The 18,934-nt window shown below is 45.8% G+C and overlaps 1 protein-coding gene across 1 annotated transcript in view; it reads left to right on the forward strand.

Annotated features, from left to right (window-relative positions):
- GLDC (glycine decarboxylase) overlaps nucleotides 1–18,934 on the forward strand; it is a 329,331-nt gene that overhangs the window by 236,484 nt on the left and 73,913 nt on the right. The window contains 3 exon segments of the mRNA XM_078675866.1: nucleotides 3,258–3,399; nucleotides 7,564–7,675; nucleotides 12,617–12,712. Coding sequence (XP_078531992.1) covers nucleotides 3,258–3,399; nucleotides 7,564–7,675; nucleotides 12,617–12,712 — 350 coding nt within the window.

An 18,934-nucleotide genomic window follows, 5' to 3' on the forward strand; every position in this document is an offset into this window, starting at 1 on the left:
GGCAAACTCACCTTGAGTCCATCGCATCAGAAAATGTGTACTTGTTACTAACGTCACCTTAAGTTCTTTTTATAAAAATTTAATTGTGCTCCTCTGAGACCAGAGAATGGATTTTATACATCTGGCATACATTCGTGAGTACAGCGTGACTGGTTTATCCAAAACTGCTTCATTCCAGGGATGAGATCAATTTTACATATACATTGGGTTGCCTTTCTGCATCTAACACAAAAATAATCTGGAGTTGTTTTCCCTTCTCGGGAGGGCCTTGCCTGGTAGTTCATGCCAGACCGCTCCCATGAGGGGCAGGGGTAGTACTGATTTGCATAAGGTGGGCATTGTTCTAGAGTGGCATGGTGGTGAAAAACAATGGACTGGAGTGCAGCCTGTAGCGATCGCTAATGGCTGAGATTGATTCAAGCTTTACATACCTTATTTATTGCCTTTTTCATCCAACCAGAAGTCTAATTTTTATAATGTAAGGTTTTAGTTATCGCTTAGTTACGTTCCTATCAAGTAATTGTTCAATTGACGAATCCTAAAATTGGGTGTGTAAAATAGCCTGTTTTTCTTTACTAGCCATACTACACAGTAGGTGTTCTGTTGCACTAGGAAATGTGCCAACGGTATAGACATGCTCATCCAAATCCTACGCTCATTGGCTCAGGGATTCTCTTTGAATGGCACAATACACCTGCATTCAGTCCCTTTACTGATTGTTGGAAGAAAAAGCCTGAGCACTTTTTGTCCTGAGCAGAAGCAGTTTGATATCCCAGGGCAGTCCTTAATTTGTAAAAGGATGAGTGCCAGACCCCAAAACTCCGCTCCAATGGTGTTATTAAAAATCGGTGCACTGAATACCAAGGCTGCATAGTGTTGAATTCACCTCGGGCCTCTCTAATCCACTTCCAGTCACTTCTGCCCAGCTGCGGTTCTTTCTCTTGGGCGGAGGAGCATCGCCCTGAATGCGGTGAGAGCAGCAGCTGCAGAAAACATACATTTAATTAAATGGTCAATGATCACATGAACTTTTGAAGTGCGCTGCATCTCTGTAGACTCGGGGGTGGTTGCCTAAACATAGTCCGCATGTCCGATTGGCTGGCCGTCTTGCGACAGCCAGCCAGACATGGGTCACTTCAGCCGCACCAATAATTGCTGTGTTGACAGCCAGGCAGAATGCAATCACAGGCTCCTAATCAGAAAAGGAACACTGTTCGCTTGCTCAGACCAATCATGGAGCTCCTCATGCTGAAACAGCATGAGAGCAGTTCCATGATTGGTTACATTTGTTGCCTCTTCACTTCCGAGTCAGGCTTGGAGGATCTGTGGTTAAGGAACACTGGATGGTGGTCCCGGCGTCATGCCTCTTCCTGTGTCTTCCCTGCACACCGTTGGGTAAGTACTTTTCTTTTTATTTATTTAAACACAGCACTTTCTCTGACTTAATGCTGCTGTCTTAAATCAAGTAGGCACTGCATTGCTATCCACACGTTATGTCCCTTGTTTCCACATCATTGGCATTTATTGTATCGTATTGCACAATTCAGACCTTGGGTTCTTGTAAGTATTGTCTCACTCGCTTCTTTCAGTCAGTGTGAAACTTAGAAAATTATTTCGTGCCCCACCAATTTCAAGTCACCAGCCACCCCTGCTTCTGTCCTTTGTCACTGTTGCTGGTCCCTGCTTTCTCCCTTTGTGCCCGGTTTTCCGTCTTTCTCTTCCTCCTCCTTTCACATTTGTATGTTTTTTTTCTCTTCTTCGCTGTCATTATCTGAGTAAAAAATGTGCTGGATAACTCCACCGGCAACCACTGGCTCAAATTAAGAATTGGCCAATGGCATTACCTGGCTCATCTGCGCTTGGATCCAGATGAGTGACATAACCACAGGTTTGCTCATACTTCAGTCCTTTTTTTTTTTTTGGTTGTGTTTGGCACAAACCTTGCAAGACAACCTTGGGCACCACTTTGAGAACCACTCTTTGTATTCATTGCCAGTTCTGTCCTTTGTACATGGACTTCTACTTGGCTGGATTTAAAGAATGTGAAGCTTGTCGGGGTTATTGTTACCGCATTCAGGAGCAAGCCCTCCCTATTCATGCCACATTTCCTGGGACCACCTCACCCACACCTGTGCTATGTTTTTCTGTTAAAAAGAACCAGTGAATGTGTCTTTACTGGTGAATGGATGTCTTCTGTGTTGACTTCTCCATGCATATCGACATTTGTTACACAGCAGCAAATGACTGAACAGCTTTCCTCAGAAGCCTTCTTTCCTAGTGGCATAGCTCCCTCTCGCCCTTCCATGCCTGGCGTCAAACGCCTGGGCCGCACTGGGTGGCCAATGGCCTAGCTATGCCACTTCTTTCCACTGACCTGCCCTTCCCAGAGAGGCATAGTTATACTGAAGAGCTCTTGTAGTGAACATCATTTGAAAGCTTCAGGGCGGGAACGGTATCTGAGTGAGGCCTTGAGACATATAAACAGAGAGCCAACATAGAACACGTCCCCATGCAAGCCTGCTCAAGCACAGGTGTAGAGCTGACCTTGGCCTTCAAAGGCTGACGTCCAGTGCTGATTCCCCAGGCCCTGGGCATCTGTTTTCCAGAGTTATGCCAAATGATGTGAAATCCAAGTAGGACAATATAAAAGGCCCGCTGCCATTGTTCAGGTTATGAAGTGCCGGGTTTGACAGAGTACACGACGGTCTGCTAGACCGTGGGAGCATAAGTTGTTCCCCCACTTACCCATTGAATGGGGCCCTCAACCGCCCTTGAATTCTGTTGAACTGATTTAATGTTACTGTCTTTTAATACTATTAGAGAATGGTTTTGCACTGGCTCCTGCATGACCAGTCTAGCCATAAGGTGTCCTATGCTCATATATGTACAATACACCCAAAAAAAAAGACGCAACTTTACATCCTTTTGCTCACTTAAGGAGCAAAGGTATGTGTTTATAAGAGATTGGGAGTATGCTCTAGCACCTCCACTGATCTTCACACCGAACGTCGTGTTCATGTCATTGATCCTGTATGTACAATACTACAACATAGCAATAAAATGTTGAATCATATAGAGAACTCTGTGTGCACCCTACTATCGGGTGCATACATCACAAGGCAGTTTTTGTCCCTGGGGTTACAAGATTTACGTGGTTACAAGATTTACGTGGTTACAAGATTTACGTGGTTGCAAGATCAAACCTTTTTTTGCTGTTATTTGTTTGACATTTTCTTCTCCCTTTGCTCAATTTACAGGAAAAGGCATCTTGCCCCGTTCCTCCCCAGCCATCCTGTCATCCCTCTGCATACGGACAGCAATGCCACCCCCCTGGGCACAGTCAGCGCTGCACCGTGGGGCTCCAGCGCCATCCTGCCAATTTCCTGGGCGTATATCAAGGTGCGTTCGTGAGTACGCTTAATGGGGTTTCAGTGTTTAGAGTTTGATGGGTGAGTTATTCCCCATATCTAGTGTGGTGCAACAGGCTCGGCTTAGTATAATCTATTTTAGAGATCTTATTGGTATAATTTCTCATTTTGTCATCACCTGGAGTGAGTTCCTCAAGATACATCAGCTCCGTATGACATCTGAGCATAGTTTGCGGTTTCATCAGGGTTGTTATATATGATATTTAGAATAGCACAACTGAAGCACATTTTTTTTGGGCAATTCTGAAGTGTGTTGGAAACAATTATTTTAATACAAACAAAATAAATCAATACTGTGATGACATTTCAACACATAGTTTGTGCGCTGTATACTTTTATCAGTAAAACTGTGTCTGTGCAAGTGTAATGGTCATTTCAATTGAAGATGTGTTGTCTGTAATGGCAGTGGGCTACCACACAATGCATATTTCACTTGACGCCACTCCACTCTACATCACTTCACACTACACCACTCTACACTGTGTCACTGATCTACAATGCACCACTCCACACCTCTCACCTCTACACCACTCTACGCCAATGCACTCTACCACACGCTATTCTACTGTGCACCCCTGCACTCTTCGCCGCTGTACTTTACACCAATCTTTGCCACTCCACTTTATGCCACTCTACAACACTGTATACTAGGCCAAGGCGCTCTACTCTGTACCACTCCAAGTCAGTGCACTCTATGCTAATCCTCTCCACTCTGCGCCTCTGCACTCTGCACCCCTTACTCTACTTTGCAACAATTCACGCTACTGCACTCTACGCGATTGTAATCTATGTCGCACTTTTACTCTGCACCACTGCACTCTAGGCCAGTCTACTCTGCACCACTGCACTCTAGGCCAGTCTCTGCCATTGTACTCTACGACAGGGTTCTCCAAAGTCGGTCCTGGGGGGCTTGGTCCATGCCAGATTTCTAAGATACCCACATCTATCTAAATGGGGATATGCTTCACATGGATCTGGCCCTCCAGTACCGACTTTGGAGAACCCTGCTCTACGTCACTCTGTTTTAACTCTGCACCACTGGACTCTACGCCACTGTTCTCTGCACCACTACTCTGCACCACTTTCTCTGCACTCCACGCCACTCTACTATACACCTCTACTCTACGACAGTCTACTCTGCAGCACTGCGCTCTGCCACTGAACTCCACTGCACTGCTCTCTCTGCTGCGGCACTCTACTCTCCACCACTCTACTCTGCCATTGACCTCTACTCTAAACCACTACTCCCTGCCAATGCACTAAACACCACTACTCAAAACCAATGCACTCTGCACCACTGCACTGTATGCTAACTACTCTGTACCACTGCTCTCTACACCACTGCATGCTAAGCCAATCTTTCCTACTCTGTGCTGCTCTACACCACTGCACTCCCGACACTCTACTCTGCATTACCGCTTTCTATTCCACCGCACGCTAAAGCACTCTACACCATTGCACTCTGTCACTGCATCCTATGCCAACCTGCCCCACTCTGCGCTGCCCCACTCTGCGCTGCCCCACTCTGCGCTGCCCCACTCTGCGCTGCCCCACTCTGCGCTGCCCCACTCTGCGCTGCCCCACTCTGCGCTGCCCCACTCTGCGCTGCCCCACTCTGCGCTGCCCCACTCTGCGCTGAACCACTACTCAAAACCAATAGTCTGTGCCTCTGCACCAATGTACTGTACGCCATTTCACTCTACTCCATTCTACGATACACCACTCTGACACTCTACTCCATTAAACTATACTCTACTCCACGCTATGCCACTAAACACTACTCCACTCCCTATGTCACTTTACTCCACTCTATTCTACAACACTCTACCTCGCTCTACTCCACTGTGCCACTCCACTCAAAGCCAGTCGACTTTACTCTGCCATTCCACTCTCCTACACTACGCCACTCTGCGACAATTTACTCGACAACACTCGATGCCACTCAGCTCTACGCCCTTCGACTCTACAACATTACTCACTCCACGACACTGCACCACTCCATGACCCTCAACTCTGGTCTACACCACTACACGCTACTCTGTAACACTCCACTCTACAACACTCCATGCCCCTCTCCCTTACCCCACTAACTTTTAGCCATGCTGAACAGCATCCACACTGGTTTACAACATGGCTAACACATATTGGCAAAGCCAATAGCTTTTGCATTGGCGAGGCCTATTGACTTTGCCAATGTGTGTTCTTCTCCCCTACCTACACACACACTCTTGCCCACACCTTCTGTGACTATATGCATTTTCGCCCCTTCCATCTCATTTATCCAGATACCACTGATTCCTTTCCTGACCCCCTCCTCCCAGGAGTGCATCATCCCCTCCACTACTAATGAGACACCGGCTCCAGGGCATATGTCCTCTTTTTTTCGTTGCCTGCCCCTTTAATTGCTTATGTATAATCACTTATTTTTTTATCTCAAAACTCCAGTAACATTACTCCCAGCCCCTTTGAAGTCTTGAGCTTCTGTGTAGTCCTGCCAGGTGTTTAACACAAGTTTCATTTATTAAGAGGAGACGGCAGTCAGATTAGTATTGAATCAGCTAGGTCCTGTGATCGCTTTGCAGGATGATGGACCTCATCAGTTATAACCAGTCCTCTAAATGGAAATACAGAAGTGCAGATACTAGAGTACCGGCCTGCTCCTGAGAATTGCGGGTACTCTCCCAATTCTCCCATTAAATGTATTGCAGCAGTGCTGAGACGTGCAGGTACTCTCCCTTTAAATTAAAGAAGTGCAGGTACTCCGTACCGGACAGTGCCTGCCCATTTAAAACACTGGCTATAACAGTGGAATTTGATGGTATTACCACAAAAGTTAGTGTTTATTTTTATTCGTGTTGAATAGTAATTTTTAAATCGAGCCTAGGCACCGCGCATGCACTGTCTGCAAGACCTGTTAGCTCCTCTATCGCCTTTTGGCATGCCCATGAATTTCCATTTGTTCGTTGGTGTGCCATTTAGAAATGGTTTTTTTATTGGTGCATTGGGTCTGATTCTCCCGTCTTTCCGTGCTCGGCTCACGCCCAGGCGATTTCACTTGTTGTTTGCTTGCTTTGGCCATCCCAATACCTCCGCAGTCGCTCTGGGTCATCCTGATCTGCCTTTTTATTTTGTAGGTTATCAACATCGTTTTAGGATTTCAGGCCGTTTCACGGCGCAATGCTTTCTGCGGCACCTGCAAAGTGGCAGTTTCTGTTCGGTAGCTGTAACTGAAAGAAATGCGAGACCTAATGCATTTCTAATTCTTTACGTTTTTGAGGTGATCTGTGTTCAGGACCCAGGGTCAGGTTAAACCGTGTTATAAAACATTTACCCCCGTACCATATAGTGAGCACTGCAAGTGATAACTTAAGGAATCGTCTGTGCTACAGGTTTGGATTGACTGTATTTAATTTTTAGAGCTTAAACGGTGCGATTTTACTACCTTAGACTGCGGTAAATGGTTGATTGTCATAGGACATTTAAAGGCATGTGCTGCTTTTGTCTGGAAAATGTAGCAGCATTTCTGAACATATCTAAAGTTAACAGAACATAGTCAATAATATACACAAATCAACATAGCACAAAAAACCTAGCTGTGAACCGTTCCTCAAAACAGTCCAAACAGAACTCAAGACGATCACAGACCAACACATGACCATCAAATTACAATAAAGCAGTACAAAAACAGCGCCGCAGATCACCAATAAAACAAAATGCCACACAACATTCTTGTTGCACGTTACCACCTCCAGAAAATATTTCATAATACGGTGGATAAAAGGTGTTTGTGCCAAACAGTATCTTAAATTACCACCTTGGACATGAAATTGCGCCGGTCAAATGTTTTGAGATCTTGCACTGTCTGTTTATTCAGCTTCGCTATTTTTGTCAGCTGGATGTGTGGATGTGTGGTCCTTCTAAATAATGTAACAGCCTTTAAGTGTAACAGTATAGTTAGTTGTGCAGATTACATATGCACCTTCCTTTGTTTCTTGGAGACGGAGCCATTGTAAGGGCTTCTGATCTTGTTGCCTATTTCCTTTATCACATCTGCAGTAATTCTAATAGAATACATTGATTTGTTTGTTTTCATTTCCCTGAACTAGTTTCTCATTACTGCTTTACTGTATTCCAGATGATGGGCTCAAAGGGTCTTAAACATGCTACCGAGATTGCCATATTAAATGCCAATTACATGGCAAGGAGACTAGAAACGCATTACAAAGTGCTTTTCAGGGGTATCAGAGGTAAGTTGCAGTTTATTACAACGGATTTCACATGACTGTCTTACATAGCAACCATTTTGTGAATGTGGCTTTGCTTCAGGAATCTTGCCCACAGACAATACCATAAACCCTCCCCTGTGTTTTTATACCAGTACTAACCAGTAGCTTTCGATGTCATTTCGTTGACTTTCACACCCACTGTCAAACTGGCCCGCAACATCTTACAAATAAGTGTTAACATTTATTTTCCTTTTAATAAACTGCATACAGCATTCTTGTTCATTCCTCCACGTACTGCAGTTACTAGTAGGGAGATCTCCCTTTCATTCTCCATGTGGATAAGGATACATGCCGCCTTCCTTTCTCAAGATTCTGTGGATGTCTGTTTAACAAGGCTTTGGTATGCCGATCATTTTTGCTCAGTGGCAAAAATGAAAAATTGATTCCTGTGCATCCCGTTTGTGGCTTGGCCCCAGCCCCATTTCGCCCGCTGGCGCAGGGGACCATCCGTCGTTGGCCCACTGAAACCCTCCCCCCCCCCCGCCCCGCCCCCCAACCCCACGAAAATCAAATGGTAATATATTACCATTTTATTTTTCTTCCCCGTCCTGAACAGAGCGTCAGGATGGGGGCGGGCCGCTGCGTAGTGTCAGCAGCTTGTCACTCAGCAGAGGTGGGCTTATGGCACGGTTTAAAGTGAGCATATCTTTATGACCAGGCGTCTTGAGACGGCCAGCCACACATGCATACTTTAAACAGCTCTAACCCAGCTGTCTTGACAGCTGGGTTAATGCAAGCCATACCCTCAACGGCGCTGAGGAGCGAAGAGTGAGGGTGCTCCCAACAATCGGGGCGCTGCTCATGCTGCATAAGAGCAGCGCCCCGATTGGTCAAGGCAGTTGCTGCTGCCAGTTCCAGGGGAGAGAAGGGGACCGAAGGAGGTAGTCTCGTTCAGGTAAGCTAACATTTTATTTTCTCGCGTCCGTCTAAACCCAGCCTCCCCGCTTCTGGTAAATGCCAGCCGCCAGTGCACTAGCAAAAACAACAGTTGATGGATAGAATACAGAACAATGTCACACTTTCACCCCAGTACAGCGATCTGGGCCTAAATCCATCGTTTTTTTGCTCATCATGCCATTCCAGTTTGAACCCAGCCATATGCAAATCAGTCTTCACCCTGTGCCTCATGGGAACAGTCCAGCCCGAACTGCCAAGTCAGGTCCTCCCTGGACTGGAAACAAGCATCCTAGGACCGGGATCGGGGTTTCACCCTTCTTCAGCCAGGATAGTTTGATTCCCGTGGCATGGAGAGCACGGGACTCACGTCTGAGCATACCCGTCTCACTCGGGTGACAAATGCAAAAACAGTTGATGGACAGAATGCAGAACAATGTCATACATTCACCCCAGTACAGAGATCTGGGCCTAAATCCATTGTTTTTTTGCTCACCATGCGACATTCCGTCCATCATCTTGTGTGTTTTGCTGTTCACCCTATGTGGGAAGGGTATGCCCAGACGTAGGTCCCGTGCTCACTAAGCCACTGGAGTCAAGTTATCCTGGCTGAAGACGGCTGATGGCCAGAAACCGGTCCTAGCATGCTTGATTCCGGTCCAGGGAAGACATGGCTTGGCAGTTCGGGCTGGACTGTTCCCATGAGGCACTGGGTCAAGACTGATTTTCATATGGCCATGTCTGAACTGGGGTGGCTTGGTGAGCAAAATAACGATGTATTAAACCCAGATCTGTGACTGGGGTGAATGTTTTGCCATAGTGCAACATTCCGTCCATCATTTTGTGTTTTGCCAGTGCACTAGCGCTCTGTTTCAAATCTCCATCCAGGTGATGCCAGTGGCCAATCAGACAACAGCAGTGGGCCTGGGAACTACTACAAAGTCATTACCAGTGACAAACATGCCTCTGCTGGTTAGCCCAGTTTTGCTTCCCCCAACTCTAGAAAAGATTTTAATTTCTAAAGCTGCCTCAGCAGACTGAGATAGATGGGAATTGTCCTCATGAAGGACAAAACCTTTCCTATTAAAATACAAGACAGGAAGTCCAGTGTAAGAGGAGTCACTGGATGAAGCGTAGCAGCAGCTAAGGAAGAATCCCGATAGTATTGTATAACCCTATAAAAGATGCAAGAAGTCGAACGGAAAAACATCCTCCTTCCATTGGCGTTCGACAGATAAATACTTGTGGGTGGGTTGAGGGGGCGGCGGGGTGGGTTGGCGGGACTGGTGGGAAGCACATGGGGAGCGGGCGGGGCGGGGGGGGGGGTAATAAGAATTAAAAAAACATTTACCTGATGCTGCTGGCTGCCTCACGCTCCTCTGCTTCCAGTTCCTGCCACCAGACTCCCCAGCCAATCCCTGCACTTCTCTCAAGCATGAGAGGAGGATGGGGATTGGCCTGAGTGGGTTGGATTAACACTCGCTCAGGCATAGGGAGTTTTTGCTGTTTCTCCAACCCGACAGTCGACTTTTGGTTCCCCTTTCTGTAGATTATGGTCGACTGCAGAGTGTTGGCTAGGTAGTAGGCCAAAGAAGAAAGTTCTGACATTAATTCACGCTTTTGGTGAATGTCTCCCCATGTCACTGGAAATTTAGCTGCCTCTGGGTTAATGGTTACAGATATTTCTAAACATCTTTTGGTTCATTACAATTGGGGTGGGGTCGCACACTGCTCACACACCAGCGGGATCGCCCCTAAGGACTGTGGTAAATGTAGTATATGTAGTTAGTGTTCTGCGATGCATCTTCTTTCGATTCTCTGCTTTCTTCGCTGTCTTCGCCATCCCTGGACACGTGTTTCGGGGTATTTACCCTTCATCAGCAGGGATTAGGCCATCTTCTATCTTCTGGGGTTGCCGGTGGCTGCCAAATATCACCAGGTTTAGTACCACTCCAGGCGCGGGGTCCCGGGCTCGTCAGCCAGCTGCTCGAGGGAGCTTTAAACATTACAATTGGGGTGGGGTCGCACACTGCTCACACACACAGCGAAGATAGCAGAAGATCGAAAGATGATGCATCGCGAACACTTTACTACATTGACCAGAGTCCTTAGGGGCGACACCGCCGGTGTGTGAGTAGTGTGCGACCCCACCCCCATTTGTAACTTTAAAGCTCCCTTGAGCAGCGGGCTGACGAGCCTGGGATCCCGCACCTACGCGCCTGAGTGGTACTATACCTGGCAGATATTGGCAGCCATCGGCAACCCCAGTACACAGCCTATCCCTGCTGATGAGGGGTAATACCCTGAAACACGTGTCCAGGGATGGCGAAGACAGCGAAGATAGCAGAAGATCGAAAGATGATGCACCGCGAACACTTTACTACATTGACCAGAGTCCTTAGGGGCGACACCGCCGGTGTGTGAGTAGTGTGCGACCCCACCCCCATTTGTATCTTTTGGTTCATGTTTCTGGCCATACAGCATCTAATGGATGGAGGGAGTCTTAGTTTGCTTATTATGAGCAGGGGCGTCGTGAACCTCCTGCTTTGGCAGCTACAGCTGAGGTGGGGCACTTTATGGGCCTCTTCTGTCTGCAATTCCGCAGACAAAATCTCAAAATTAACACCATGGAGGAATTCAGCATCAATAAAAGAGCATGCGGGAGCAAGGACAAACAAAAGATGGTAAATAGAAAAGGGAAAGCACGGAATTATGAATAGAAGGAAGGGTGAAGGGAAGAACAGAGGTATAAGTAGGCAGATGAATGTGTGGGTAGATGGATGAACGGGTGAATTAATAAGTGAACGGATAGGTGTTGGTATGGCCCTGTGGATGGATGAGTTAATTAATGGATGGATGGATGGACAGGTGAAGATGGTAAAATAAAGGGATGGATGAGTGTGAAAAGATGAGCAAATGGATGCAGAGTGGGTGGATGAGTGAAAGGATGGCAGCGTGATGGATGGTAGAGTGAATGGAAGGATGATGATGGATGACGGGGTGAATGGATAGATGGATGAATAGCAGACTGGATGGACGGCAGAGTGGATGGATTGATGGAATGGGGGAAATTGTGAATATCAGTGGGTGTATGGAAGGCTAAATGGATGAATGGACAGCTGTCTGGATGAAAGGGGAGCTCTTCTAGGGAGGGGACGGCTCCCTTGCTTTGTTTTCTTTTTGCCACCAGAGCTTTCATTTCTAAGTAGGGGGTACTTTAATTATCTGGCTATTACCTCCATTATGAGATGCCATGGCTGGATGGAATCACAATTTTTATTGACCTATTTCGAGTCTGGGGTCCGGTGCCCAGGGCAACTACGACCCAACAAGAGGCAGATGAAAGGGTTTTCTAGATGGGGAGGTGGGGTTGGGCACCGATCACTGCAGGCAAGGGGGAACCCCAGGCAATCACCGTGTCTAGTACCACCTCTGTGCATTAGAATAGTGGTGTTACACCCTGTTGCTCACTTAGGCTATTGGTGCTGAGGCAGGTCAGGGAAGCCATGTGCTTCAACATGACCAATCAGGGAAGGTGAATGTGGCTGGGTGGGGAGCCAATCAGTGTCCATGATTTTAAGCCAGATATCCATGCAAGCTGTCCCAAGTTTCACTCATCCCCACCCCCACCTCGGAGTCTTCTAGCTGTCTTTATGGCATGTCATTTACCATGTGTTTCTATGGGAACACTTCCCCGTGTTTCATAACTATTAGTTCTGCATCCGGATACACCACAGTACCATTAATGTTTCAAGGAAGCATTTGATAAAAGCTTTGTCATATGCACTGCTCATTAATGTTAACATGGTTTATTTTATTAAGTACTTGCAAAGTTAATGTAAAGGCAATGGAGTCGTGTGCACGCAAGTCAAGAAATCGTCCTCCGATTAACCTTTCTCTTATGCTCATTTTCACACACCTGCTTCCAAATGTAGAAGTGCTCATGGTTATTTGTGATCTAGTTTGTGATTTACTCCTGTATGCGATCCAGCTATCTTTTTATTACAGGTTGCGTTGCTCACGAGTTCATTTTGGATACAAGACCCTTCAAGAAATCCGCAAATATTGAAGCTGTGGATGTTGCCAAGAGGCTGCAGGATTATGGTGAGTCGGTGGAGCTCTTGGGCAGCTTGATTTGGAAATGCTAAGAATTAAACATAAAAGGATAATCCTAGTTAATTAAAATGCTAAGTCCAACGGACATAGGTTTTTGACTGGTCTTTGGATGCACTGTCGGACCGCATGAAGGAGAGTTGCGTGAGACCCTAATCCTTTTTAGGTCTGGCTAGAACTAGATTTAGCCACCGCGGCATTCAGTTAGCTCTTTTTAGCCGGGGTCTGTTAAAGTGCCTTTCACATTTTGCTTCCACCCTCCACTTCATGCTACATTGGCTAAAGGGCCAGCCTACGTCATCCATTGGCTGCTAGCAGCTCCTGATCACATGTGCACAGCCGCCTGAAAAGGAGTGTGCGTAATTGCCAGGACTGGTTGTCTGGTCTGCTAAACCACTCTTGTCTTTTTATACTTTTTTACATTTTTGTCGGATTTCTTTTGCATTTTGCATGTGTTTGCAGAAATAAAAATAAAGAGCATAGCATGCTTGCAGAGGTCAGACCAAGCAGCTCTTGTATGTATTTCCTTGCCAGCGATCTACTTTGATGTAAATCTATTGAGCTTGGATTATTTCAATACTAAATTAGTAGATGGGTAATTGTGCTATTCCTAAACAGCAGGGTGCAGCCTGACACTGAAGAAAACAGGAATAGTGTTGGTTGCCAATGTAAATAAAGCAAAGTGATTAGAAGGAAGGCGTATGACAGAAATGCAGTCTGGTTATACTGCAATTTGCCTTAACGATGAAATCAAACATTTTTTCTAATCTGAATTATTTTATATTTATTCATCTGAGCCCAGCAATAGAGGAGACTATTCAGACATGTGTTAAGATCCTATGTGAACAAAGTCCTTGGGGTCTGAGGTTCACAATACACCTGAAGGAAGGAAGTGTTAGCCACTGATACATAGAAAAGTCTAATTTAAGTATTTTTAGTATCCTCTTTCAGAGGCAGTGTCTCCGCCCTTTTGGATGGCATGTGACAGTCATGAAATGTTAACTGAATACACTAGGATTCCACATTTTCCCAGAGGGAGGCAGCCACCTAGCTACAGATGAGCGACATGCTTGTCTGGAGCTGCCCACGTGGACATACACGTTCCTGGGTAAATATTATAGATATTTGCAACCATGAGCCTGTGTTGCAGAGTATTTGTAACGATATCCCACATGCTATACATCCGGCTGCAGTGCAGCAGGCCTGTGGTCCGCTTCCAGTTCACTGTTTAACAGGGATTGCACAAGTCCATTTGGCATGGGCCCCAAATGAGTAGAAGGCTGCTTCTCCGCTGCACAGGTCTAGAGTGATTCCCTTTCCACATATGATGGGGTTCTAGTGGTGGACATTTGCCAACTGATTACACCATATTCTCTTTGTGAGGGAAGTTGAATAAAACCAGATTTTATTTGAAAGGAAAGATGTCCCCTTTTCCACTGAGGCCCTAAATCAATCGGATCGTGAAGGGAGATGGTTAGGGTTCTTACATGATACTTACAAAAATAGGTAATGGCAAAGGACCAAAGGAGCCCAAAAAGACTGGACATGTGAAAGTGGGGTAGAAGCAAGGTTGGGGCACAGCTCCAAGTCTGTGTACCCACAACGTATTTAGCAGTGTGGTCTGGGTACACATGCTCTCTGACCCCAAAACCCTAAAGTAAAGCCATGCGGTGGTTAGAGGACCATAAGACCATAAGAATAAGCACAGGTATCAATGGATCATAGTGTTTGTTTAATAATAAATGTCCTCTTTTTGCATAGCGCACAGGTCTGACGCTTTCAAATGATGGGCCACTAACCCATCTGTTTTACTAGACTAGAGGGTTTGTAGCTTATTACCTGGGGAGACGTGCTCAAGGAGACATTGCAATGCTTTGCATTTCAGAAACTTGGGTAGACACTATGCAAAACATTAGCATTGCACGGAGCGCCACCTATCACATATCGAACATCACAGAAACCTTCACCAAAAGCCAAGGCATTGTCAAGGTATCTCCATAACCCAGAAGGAAAGAAGCTTTTGAGAGCTAAGCCGGTACTGCCTCATTAACACATCTATATTACTACCAACATTGTTCATGCAACGATCAGATTCTGTGAGAAGAGGATACTCCGAGTGCTTGACCTACACACATTGACGTAGGCACACATCAACCTATTTGTGTTGCATTGTAAACTCCACACTCATTGTGAGATCCAGCGTGCTGACTTATGCCCGTTTGGTTTTATACCCAAAGAAGTCACTAGGCTGCAGGCCCCATTTGTGCATTTCAATTGGACTGCCAGAGAAGTTTATTTGTTAAGTTGGTTGGATAGTAATAAGTCCTGCATTTAGAGTCACAGAAAATCGGGAGCTGAATCGTATGGAGGTGGCCCGTCCGAGGTACACAAATGTGTTTGTCCCTATGAAATGGAGGAATGCAGTGCTAAAGAGGTAGGGAGACACCACCCCACTCCCTAAGATGTGGTCTGAGACAACATAACAAAATACAGTTTATCCTCAAGCACGCGCTAACCCATACTGTCAATAAAAATGGGAGATTAACAGTTGTCTCCTTTTATTATTTTTTCGTGTCTTTTTCTTGTTCGATTGTTATAATCTTTTAGCCTCACAAGCCAACACATGTTTTATCGCTTATAGGGAAATATCCAGCGACTTCTTCAGGGCTATACTCTTCTTCCAAAGCTCCTTATTGTTTTTTTTTTACTCTGTCCTGCTCGTTTAGCACCATAGAAAAATATTAATTTTTCAGACTCCGTATAATGTCAAATGCAAAATGTTATCGCATGGATCCATCAATACCTTGCTTTCTATGCAAGGTAAACTATTCAGGTGTGTACCCATTGCCGGTACAGTGTGTCGATTTCAGGAGCAGTATGCAGCGAATGCACCGTGTCTCAAGCGCATTGAGCCCTCCTTTGACATTATACAGGGTCTAAGAGCGTAATTATCTATAGTCCTATAAGAGGGAGACGGAATTAAAACAGATTATAAGGATCTTTGGAAGAAGAGTATAACCCAGAGGAAGTCACGGGATATTTCCTTGTAAGTGACGAAACACGTGTTGGCTTGTGAGGCTAAAAGATTACAACAATCTAACAAGAAAGACACAAAAAACAAGGAAGACAACTGTTAATCTCTAAATGTTATTGACCCTATGCGTTGGTGTGTGCTTGAGGATAAACTCTAATGCATTTAGAGTCAGACTGCCCTCAGTTCCTGATTTGTGGGTACTCTTGCAGTTGCACCTATTGTGTTGCCTTTGTGTCTCTACTAAGGGAAGACCCTCAACACTCAATGCTGGTTTTAAATGGTGTTCATTTGTGTATTGTTTTTTAAGAATATTTTTATTTTGCAAAAATAGCATGCACAAAAAATTAAATGCAAATATAATAATCACACATCTCGCCCACAGTTCCATTGCAGTATACATAGTGGACCAATCACAGCTCGCCTGGGGCAGAAGATCAAAGCAAGTAATCTGGGCCTCTGTCCAGGCGCCGACCACTTAAGCCCCCCCTCTCCACAATCGTTGCCTGCTACTGTTAGGGACCCAACTCTGGGAATCCACACAGTCATCTGTTAGGCCATGGCATGCTCTCCAGTATCCCATGCCTTCTATTTCATGGAGAATCCTCGACTTGCATACACCACTCTCTCTGCCTCATGCATTGATTAATCCCCTCCCGCCACTTGATTCTGGTGGGAGTTGCAGCTCCCCCCACCAATCCCAAACACCTGGCCAGATCTTGCTTGGCAACAACCAAACCTGACATTTAAAACAATTGCTTCCTGGGGAGGTTCATGTCATTAGGTATACCTCAGGTAACCTACTGGTGTGTTCTAGGAATGAGAACCCTAGAACTGATTTCAGTTCACCAGTGACCCCTCCCAGTATTCCGATAACTCCCGGCATTCTCAGAGTGTGAAGAAATGTGCCCTCAACTGTGCAACAGCGGAGGCTCATCAAGCTATTCGCTCTAGCCATTTTACAGAGCTGGAATGTGTTATGGTATACCCTATGGGGGATTTAAAATTGTATTAAGTGCATCCAGGCTCTAATGCCACTTCTCTGGGATGCATCAACGTCGCCTCCCAGTCCACATCCTCCAAGGCCCCGAAGTACCATTCCTATTTCTCATTCAATCTCGATAGCCAGGTATCCAAATCCGTCTGCCGTGACCCGGAACTCCAACACCGCGTCGTCCAGATCCTCCCAGCTTACAGACAATAGATTTATCATGGTTAATACGGAACCCAAAATCTGTCTTAAAGAAGCAGAACACTGACCGCAAAGCTGAGATCTACCATTCAGAATGCGTCAAATACACAAGGGTATTGTCTTCATACAGTGAGATTTTCTCTGGCTCAACTAACACCGGGTGCAACTCCAGAATATCCAGCCTACTGCGCACCCAGCACACCAGCAGCTTCATGCACAAGGCAAAAAGGAGCAGGGACAGCAGACAGCCTTGCCTTGTTTCCTTCCCAACTGCAAACTGCTCCGAGACCGCGCCGTTGACCTTCACATCCGCTGTAGGTGCCTAGTAAAGGGATGCCACCTACCTGCAAAACCTTTGGCCAAAGCCAATATGTTTCAGCGTCTCAAACAAGTAATCCCAATCAATGGAGTCCAAATCTATTTCCGTGTCCAATGATGGGAGTGCCAGCGGGGTGGGGGGAATCTGTCTTGCACCTATCCATCCAGAGGAACAATCTGTGAAGTATGAGCCTTGCGGGCTGCCATGGCATAAAGTCCGTTTGGTCTGCGTTGCCCCGATCGGATATCACAGTCATTCTAGACCTGAGGATCTTTACCAATATATTACTTTCCGTGTTGAGTAGGGAGATGGGTCGATAGGAAGTGCAACAAGCGGGGAGACTGCCATTCTTCAGGATAACCATAACTGTGTGGTTAAGTTCTGGAGGCAGGGTCCCATCTGTGTTCGCTGCTTCGAAGAAGTACAGGAGATAGCAGTGAAGCAGGTTCATAAAACATTTGTAAAACTTTGCAGGTAGTCCATTGGTGCCCACCATTTTCCTGAAGTGCATCGCCTGGACCGCTTTGGTTACTTGCGCGATCGTTAAGTCTGGTGTTCTTTTGTTAGTCAGGCTACCTCTACCGTCACCTGGTCTGATGTCACTGTATATATTCAAAAGGAGGAGAAATAGGGCTATTACTACTCAAACACGAGTAGAAGGTCCAGCGACAGCCAAAGCCCAGAACTTCAGGAATTCAAAAATTGCTGCGCCGTTCCTAGAGGAGTGTGGGGGAAAAGGAATTACATACGAGTCATGTGGTGCGAGGGATGTTTATGGGGGTAAAGAATTATCCTTGAGCATCCATTTTGTTGGATATAGTGCCCTCACACACCTTTGCAGGTGTCCTGCTTCATCATTTGGGCCTGCTCCTCGTTGGGTCGGCGGTGCAATACCCAACCGGCAACACCTCAAAGAGGGGCTCTTTAGCGGAGATCTTTTTCCAACTGCCGTATAGATGAAGTGCGGGTGTGGGGCCAGAAAGGGTTGTAGACGTGTCGGGGTGATTAAAATAAAGCTCGGGGTACCAAGGAACAATTTATTCTGGCGGTCCCCTGCTCTAATTAAAAAGGTTCTAGAGGGTAAGTACTGGAATATTATGCTTCCAGGGACCACCTAGAGTGTGGTATTGTTCGGTCAACATGTTTCTCGCAATTGTCCATTAACAGGCGATTCTTCAGGACCAAAGAACTATTTAGCAAGTATCTATAGAGTTCACAGTCTATATAAAATCATAAACCCTAATGTATATATATTGTGTGTATACAGTAGTGTAATTCAAAAATATATGGAAGCAAAGGAGTAGGGGGGAAACAGTATCCCTATATATTACCCTTCTTCCATAGGAAATGCCTGTGTAAAGCTGCAATTACCTAAAAAATGTAATGTTCAGATTACAACAGTATCCAGCGGGTAAAGCTTCAGCACCTACCCCTCGCACCCGGATCCAGCGGTGAGGGGTAGGTGCTCAAGGCGCAGCTCAGGAACTCCCAACCTTGCGGTGGAAGATCTAACCTGAAGCATATATATATATATATATATATATATATATATATATATATATATATATATATATATATATATATATATATATATATATATAGTATGTCAAGTTCCTTCGTCCACTAGCGCTGCAATCTGCCACACACACGAACAGGAACCAACGAGACCCA

This window comes from Lissotriton helveticus, chromosome 2_1 (assembly GCF_964261635.1).
Source record: "Lissotriton helveticus chromosome 2_1, aLisHel1.1, whole genome shotgun sequence".
Lineage (NCBI taxonomy): Eukaryota > Metazoa > Chordata > Amphibia > Caudata > Salamandridae > Lissotriton > Lissotriton helveticus.